Here is an 8279-nt window from a genome sequence, read left to right on the forward strand (position 1 = left end):
TAAATGTTCAAAGGAAGACACCAAATAACGCCTGCTGAGCAGAACTGGGGGGTTTCCCATTACTGTTAAACATCAAAAAATGGGCCATAACATTTTGGATGCATCCAAATTCAAGCCCAAAAGACACCCTTCCATTTAAGGCATTAAAAACCCAAGAGCTGAACCCTGAAAACAATCCCCTCAGTCAGCTGATGGTGAAGCTAACCAGCAAGGCTCCCATCAGCACTGCCTCAAAACACAGCAGAATAAAACAAATTATGAATCAGTCAAAAGATCTATATTTGGAACACTGGAGGAATGAAACTAAAACCCTGAGTAGAGTAAACTGTTATTTGACCCTAAACAGAGAATATAGACTTGCCGAGTATCTCCACTCTGTCAAAGATACGAAGCAGAGACGGATCCTGACCAAATACAGGCTCAGTGACCACCAATTGGCTATAGAAACAGGAAGGCACAGACAAACATGGCTACCCAGAGAGGAGCGTATAGGTGGTCACTGCTCGACAGCGGAGGTAGAAACAGAGATGCACTTCCTCCTCCACTGTGAGAAGTTCTCTTCAGTAAAAGAATTCCACTTCGGGGAAATAACCAAGAAAATACCAAACTTCCTACTGTTAAGCCCAAAGGAGAAACTGGCAGTTCTCTTGGGTGAAGGAACAACAGCTCCTCTGGCAGCTAAATACGTATCTGCCTGCCACAGCCTGCGGGACTCACAACCACTGTGAGATCCCCAAGATACTATATGCTGTTGAGTCACTGCATTGAACTGTGTGGCATTTGTTGCACTGTACTGTATGGCAGTGAGAAAAAAAGGGGTTGACTGCTTCGGTGGGCAAAGATATGGAGCATGCTTATGTGATGACACCTATGTATTAATGTGTGATGTAATGTGAATTTGACATGTGTTTAATATGTGATGTGATGTAATGTTTTAGTCTTTTGCAAACTGCTTTGGCAATGACATATTTTCTGTTCATGCTAATAAAGCTATTTGAATTTGAATTTGATTTTGAGAGAGAGAGAGAATGGAGGCAGAAAGGCTCGCGTACGAAACAAACCGAGACGTGGAGGCGACTGTGCTGCCCTTATCTGTGATGGCTGAATTGCTGGAGGATGGAAACGGAACCACTGGAAACCAGTTCCAACAGCCAAGCTGGCAGGTGGGAGAGATAAAAAAAAGTGAAATGAAATTAAACTAGATGTATTGGTTGCTTAGGGAAGGGGAATGTGAGTAAGGTATTGCTCAGCGTAGATTTTTTTTTTAACAGGGCAGGGGGGGGGGGATTAAGCATGCAGCCAATTATTGGAAAAGAAATGCTGAAGGAAGAGAACGAAATGCATACATGCTCCGTCACCTGTAATACAGAAAACTAAACTGTCTGTTTCTACAGATGGACATTTTGTATCAATAGTGGAATTATGATAGCTTTTTTTTTCACTATTCAACCCTTTTAGTCCAAATGCATAGTCATTAGAAAAAGCCTGATTTGTCAGATGAATGAAATGCATGAAATATATAAGATAATATAGAATAAATAAATAGATAACATAATAAATATATAACCAGGTACTTTTTCTCTGCTCAGTTCTGTAAAAATCAATAATAATAACTTTATCTATATAGCACTTTTCTAAAACAATGTTACAAAGAAATAAAACCAGGCAAGACAAAAATAAGAATAAAACCAAATAAGTAAGAGTAAACATAAAGAAAGTATGAATAAATAAAAACATCTCAAACAAATCTCTCCTACCCTGTCCTCTGCTCTCCTCTCGTCCTCTCTCGTCCTCTCTCGTCCTCTCCTCTCCTCTCCTCTCCTGTCCTCCCCTCCCCTCCCCTCCCCTCCCCTCCCCTCTCCTCTCCTCTCCTCTCCTCTCCTCTCTTCTCCTTTATTGTACTCCCTTCTCCTCTCCTCTCCTCTCCTCTCCCAGGTGGCTCTCTGGGCTATAGCTTACTCCCTGATCATTCTGGTCTCCATCACTGGGAATGTAACAGTAATCTGGATTATCCTCGCTCACAGACGGATGAGAACTGTAACCAACTACTTCATAGTAAACCTGGCCTTTTCGGATGTGTCCATGGCTACCTTCAACACACTGTTCAACTTTGTCTATGGGCTTCACAATGACTGGTACTTTGGTTTGGGCTACTGTCGATTCCAAAACTTCTTCCCCATCACCGCCATGTTTTCTTCAATATACTCCATGGCTGCTATATCTGTGGACAGGTAAGAAACAAGCTGGTTACTATCTCTCCACAGAGAGGCTATGACACATAATGCATCTTATAAGTGAAAGTGGGATAGGCTCCAGAATCCCTGTGACCCTGACAGCAGGATAAGCGGTTTGGATAATGGATGGAGGGATGGATAAGTGAAAGCCTGATAACTGATTTTTTTTTTTTGGTCATTATTTTCCTTAAATTGAATTGATTTCAGTGTCCTTTTGTACATGTGCATCTCAAAAAAATTAGAATATTGTGGAAAAATTCATTATTTTCTGTAATTTAATTCAAAAAGTGAAACTTTCATATATTCTAGATTCATTACACATAAAGTGAAATATGTCAAGCCTTTTTTGTTTTAATCTTGATGATTACGGCTTACAGCTCATGAAAATCAAAAATCCAGTATCTCAAAATATTAGAATATTACATAAGACCAATCAAAAAAAGGATTTATAATACAGAAATGCTGACCTTCTGAAAAGTATGTTCATTTATGCACTCAATACTTGGTCGGGGCTCTTTTTGCATGAATTACTGCATCAATGCGGCGTGGCATGGAGGCAGTCAGCCTGTGGCACTGCTAAGGTCTTATGGAAGCCCAGGTTACTTTGATAGCGGCCTTCAGCTCATCTGCATTGTTGGGTCTGGTGTCTCTCATCTTCCTCTTGACAATACCCCTTAAGCCACAGAAGGTCATTGCTGAAAGGGCTGGCTGTTCGTACAGTGCTGTATCAAAGCATATCCATGGAAAGTTGACTGGAAGGGAAAAGTGTGGTAGGAAAAGGTACACAAGCAACAGGGATGACCGCAGCCTTGAGAGGATTGTCAAGCAAGGCCGATTCAAGAACTTGGGGGAGCTTCACAAGGAGTGAACTGAGGCTGGAGTCAGTGCATCAAGAGCCACCACGCACAGACGTGGCCAGGAACTGGGCTACAAGTGTCGCATTCCTAGTGTCAAGCCACCCCTGAACCAGAGACAACGTCAGAAGCGTCTTACCTGGGCTAAGGAGAAAAAGAACTAGAGCGTTTGTCAGTGGTCCAAAGTCCTCTTTTCAGATGAAAGTAAATGTTGCATTTCATTTGGAAATCAAGGTCCCAGAGTCTGGAGGAAGAGTGGAGAGGCACAGAATCCAAGTTGCTTGAAGTCCAGTGTGAAGTTTCCACAGTCAGTGATGTTTGGGGTGCCATGTCATCTGCTGGTGTTGATCCACTGTGTTTCATCAAGCCCAGAGTCAACACAGCCGTCTACCAGGAGATTTTAGAGCACTTCATGCTTCCGTCTGCTGACAAGCTTTATGGAGATGCTGATTTCATTTTCCAGCAGGACTTAGCACCTGCCCACAGTGCCAAACCTACCATGGTATTACTGTGCTTGATTGGCCAGCCAACTGGCCTGACCTGAACCTCAGAATCTATGGGGTATTGTCAAGAGGAAGATGAGAGACACCAGACCTAACAATGCAAATGAGCTGAAGGCCGCTATCAAAGCAAGCTGGGCTTCCATAACACCTCAGCAGTGCCACAGGCTTCAGATAAATAGTGCCCATGAATGTACCAATCGCATCATTTGTAGATCAGCGTTTCCCAACCCAGTCCTCAAGGAACCCCTATCCTGCAGATCTTTTTTGCAACCCTGAATAGGTACCTGTTTGTAGTTATTCAACCAATCAGCAATGAATTATGTCAGACATTGCACACCTTGCATAATTAAGTGCTGCGAGATGATTGGTTGAGTAAGTACAAGCAGGGCTACCTATGCAGGGTTACAATGAAAATCTGCAGGATAGAGGTTCCTTGAGGACTGGGTTGGGAAACGCTGATTTAGAAGGTTTGCAATAATGTAGTCATCTAGTCATTTTTGGCAGTGCAGTGTCTCTGTAAAGAAGAGCAGTTATCTGGCTCCAGGCCTAGCCTCTCCATGGAGCATGTGTGTGTGTGTGTGTGTGTGTGTGTGTGTGTGTGTGTGTGTGTGTGTGTGTGTGTGTGTGTGTGTGTGTGTGTTTGGATCACCACCTTGCCATGGTGGAGAAGCTTGCATGTACCAATGATCCCAAGAGCTATGCCGCCCGGAGCTTGGCTCCTGGTAGGGTCACCCAAGGCGGACAGGTCAAGGGGGGGAAGTTCCAGACGAAGCGCGATTCAACCAAGACCTCAACGGCGGAACTATGCCAGTGAAGGCAGATGCAGGCTGCAGCAGAGGGTGGCCCCCAATCGTCTTGGTTCTCCATGCCTTTGGACTCAGGCCACCCCCTGACAAGGACCGTGTGGTGGCTGCAGGTGCATCAGCCTCTCCACGTAAAAAGCTGTCACGCACAGGCGTCCTCCCATTATGGGGCTCCAGGATCGACCTCTACACCCACCCGAGGACCCAGAGGGAAGACAGTCATACCCGACCCCGAGTGACCGCCGTGTGTGTGTTTTGGGGGGTGGGGTGGGGGGGGGGGTCAAGTGGACAGAAGATGGACAGCCACCACATTCAACAATTAGATCAGTTTAATTTTCAAGTGTGAGTTGTCAAAGTGCCAAATAACTGCCTGATTGAAGAGTCATGACAACAACAAAAAGTAACCCACCAAAAATAATCTATGAAAGAAATAATCTGTAAAAGAAATAATCTGTAAAAGAAATAATTTATAAAAGGGAAAAAAAAGGATGGATCAGAGAGACATTTTCTTGCCTGTTTCCAGAATATTTTAACTTCGACTGAACCTTACAGTGATTAGACGGTTCATTTGTTGAGGGAGACATTGGCTTAAGATTGTTAAAAGAAGACAAAATCGATTTCAATTAGGGTGTGTGACTAGATTTACAGACATATTATAAAAGAAATCGATTCATTTTTGCAGTCAGTTCCACATTATGTCAAGCTAACGGTTGGCTCATGACACATGCATAAATGGTCATACATGCATGTGTTCATGCACACACACACACACGTCATCACGCCTTCTCTGTATAATATATGCATACATATATATGCATATATGTACGTACATGTATACATATGTATACACACACACATATATATATGCATGTATGCAAATAAGTGTATATACACATATATATGTATGCATATCTGTGGATTGATGATAAATTGAGTGGGTTTGGTTGATTAACAGATGAGTAAGTTGATAGATAATTAATTTTATGAGTTATAGCTAGTTTTGCAAGGGAAGAGTGGTGTTTGATTTTTGTAGTACAGATTTTTGTAGTAGTACAGGTTTTTGTAGTAGTAGTTTACAGTAGTACAGATTTTTGTGGTACAGTTTGATTTGATTTTTGTAGTACAGATTTGTAGTACAGAGTCAATCTTCTGGAATATTTCAAATCAATTCACATTAGTTACCCCCTGTTTATGCAACCATAAGGTCGTCATATCTGGTGAGAAAATGACCCCATTTCTGTGCATTGTGTGATGTGTAACTTTTCTTTAAGGTACATGGCCATCATCCACCCTCTAAAGCCCCGCCTCTCTTCCACCTCAACCAAGGTCGTGATTGGGCTAATTTGGGCGGTCGCATTTTCACTGGCTTTTCCTCAGTGCTACTACAGCGTGACCAACTACTACTACCCCAGAACTGTCTGCATGGTGGACTGGCCTGATGACTACGGCGGAACACATCAACTAAGGTTAAAGATGTAGATACACTTAGCGACAGACCCACGTACACAACGCCAGTCAGACAAACATTTCAACACAATAACTATCAAATGCTTTAAAAAAAAACTTTATGTAGAATGAGAACATATGAAACAGCTGTTTCCAGGGCAGCACGGTGGCGCAGTGGTTAGCGTGGTCGCCTCACAGCAAGAAGGTCCTGGGTTCGAGCCCCGGGGTAGTTCAACCTTGGTGGGTCATCCTCTGTGTGGAGTTTGCATGTTCTCCCCGTGTCTGTGTGGGTTTCCTCTCGGGGCTCCAGTTTCCTCCCATAGTCCAAAGACATGTAGGTCAGGTGAATTGGCCGTACTAGATTGTCCCGGGGAATGAATGTGTGCGTGTGTGTGTGTGTGTGTGTGTGTGTGTGTGTGTGTGTGTGTGTGTGTGTGTGTGTGTGTGTGTGTGTGTGTGTGTGTGTGTGGGCCCTGTGATGGCCTGGCGGCTTGTCCAGGGTGTCTCCCCGCCTGCCACCCAATGACTGCTGGGATAGGCTCCATCATCCCTGAGAGCAGGATAAGCGGTTCAGATAATGGATGGATGGATGTTTCCAGGGCTTCGGTAGCTAGCATCTGTCTATCATTGTGTCTATAACACATGGAAATGTAGTGTGATGTCTGGACACACACACACAAACACACACACAGGTAAGCAACCACACACACTTACATGTGACACGAGCTACATACCGCTGTCACAAGCAGACTGGACTAGATTGAATTTACTCAATCCAAATATCAGAAATATAATGAACACAGACTGAAAAATATTCCATATAACTTCAGGAGCTCGAGACAGCATGACTGGGGTCCGCGTCATCAGATCATCGGCCTCTGTCTCTCTCTCTCCGCAGTTACCAATTGGCGGTGATATTGTTGAGCTACTTGCTCCCTCTTCTGGTGATGCTGGTGACCTACAGTTTGGTTGGACGAACATTGTGGGGCGGGCACATCCCTGGAGAGGCAACAGACCATTACCACAACCAGTTAACAGCTAAGAGAAAGGTCACAACCCCCGTTTTTTTCTCCGTTTTTCTGTCATCAACTAACTGAACACAAATAAATCTGCGAGTTGTCTTGTGTGTCTTTCCTAATTCAGAGGATGTCAGCAGAGAGTTTGGCTTACCTGAACTAGGTTTAAATGAATTAAACTGAGCTCAGCTTTCTGAAACGGATGAGCAGAACTGAAATGAAGTGAGATGGATAGCGCTGAATGGGTTGACCTGTTCTTTCCCTGTGATACCCCTGCAGATAGTGAAGATGATGGTCGTTGTGGTGACAACTTTTGCCCTGTGCTGGTTGCCCTACCACATCTACTTCATACTGGGGTCATTCAACAAAGACATTTATCACGAACACTACATTCAGCAGGTCTGTCTGTGCATCCTTTGCTCTGCTTGTCTGTCTGTCTGCATGCCCGTCTGTCTTTCTATCCTTCCCTTTTTGAGTTTTAGTGTCCAATTTAACTTATTCAGTTCACTTTACTTACTTCATCAGGTGTACCTTGCTATCTTCTGGTTGGCTATGAGCTCTACTATGTACAACCCTGTCATCTACTGCTGTTTAAATCAAAGGTGAAACACACACACACACACACACACACACACACACACACACACACACACACACACACACACACACACACACACACGGGTCAAAAAACTTTAAACCCAGCCAGCTGGTGTGGCACATAGAGGATTAAATATGTTGCTTGGGGATACTTTGAGAGATGATAAGGCGTTGGAAATGTGGTCCATCCAGTTTGGGGATGACCTCGGAGACAATTAAGCCATATTGCAAGCATGTGCTGTAACTTACATCTCTCTCTCTCTCACTTCCTCTGTCTGTAGATTTCGTGCTGGTTTCCGCCATGCGTTCAGCTGGTTTCCCTTTGTCAAAGTGTCAGAGGAGGACAAGATGGAACTGAAGTACGCAAACACCTTCAGAGTCACTATGACCCGCAGCTGCCGCTCAGACAGCACACGGCAACACAACGCCAACACTAGCCTCAGTACACACACATCTATGAAAGCGCACAACTCACACAGGGCAAGCTCTGCACGGAAGCAGGAGGGCACAGCATCCCCGGCTGACAGTCTCATCAGGGCTTGAACAGCCGAACAAGCTTCGTACGTGGCCAATCAAGACTGAGCAGGATTCGCATGCAGCCTATCAAAACTCATCATTGTGTTTCAGTAGGGGGAGTACCTGGTGGTCCCTATCTCCTCTCCTGTAGAAAGGGACCACCTGGGTAAACGATATCGGAGAATGGCTACAGATGAGCGTAGTGGAGAGCTGCGATGGACAGGGAACGGTGGGAGAGACTTGTTGAGGCATCAGCTGTGCTCCTGCGACCTCCATAGGTTACGGAACTGATGATGACGATCAAACCTCG

The 8279-nt window shown here is 44.4% G+C and overlaps 1 protein-coding gene across 1 annotated transcript; it reads left to right on the forward strand.

Annotated features, from left to right (window-relative positions):
- Positions 1 to 1067: 1067 nt before the first annotated feature.
- tacr2 (tachykinin receptor 2) lies at positions 1068 to 7996 on the forward strand. The gene is made up of 7 exons (XM_056279284.1): positions 1068 to 1163; positions 1936 to 2231; positions 5666 to 5860; positions 6739 to 6889; positions 7136 to 7255; positions 7382 to 7458; positions 7735 to 7996. The coding sequence occupies exons 1-7, from the start codon at positions 1098 to 1100 to the stop codon at positions 7994 to 7996; spliced, it is 1167 nt and encodes a 388-aa protein (XP_056135259.1). The 5' UTR covers positions 1068 to 1097.
- Positions 7997 to 8279: the final 283 nt, after the last annotated feature.

This window comes from Lampris incognitus, chromosome 4 (assembly GCF_029633865.1).
Source record: "Lampris incognitus isolate fLamInc1 chromosome 4, fLamInc1.hap2, whole genome shotgun sequence".
Taxonomy (NCBI): Eukaryota; Metazoa; Chordata; class Actinopteri; order Lampriformes; family Lampridae; genus Lampris; species Lampris incognitus.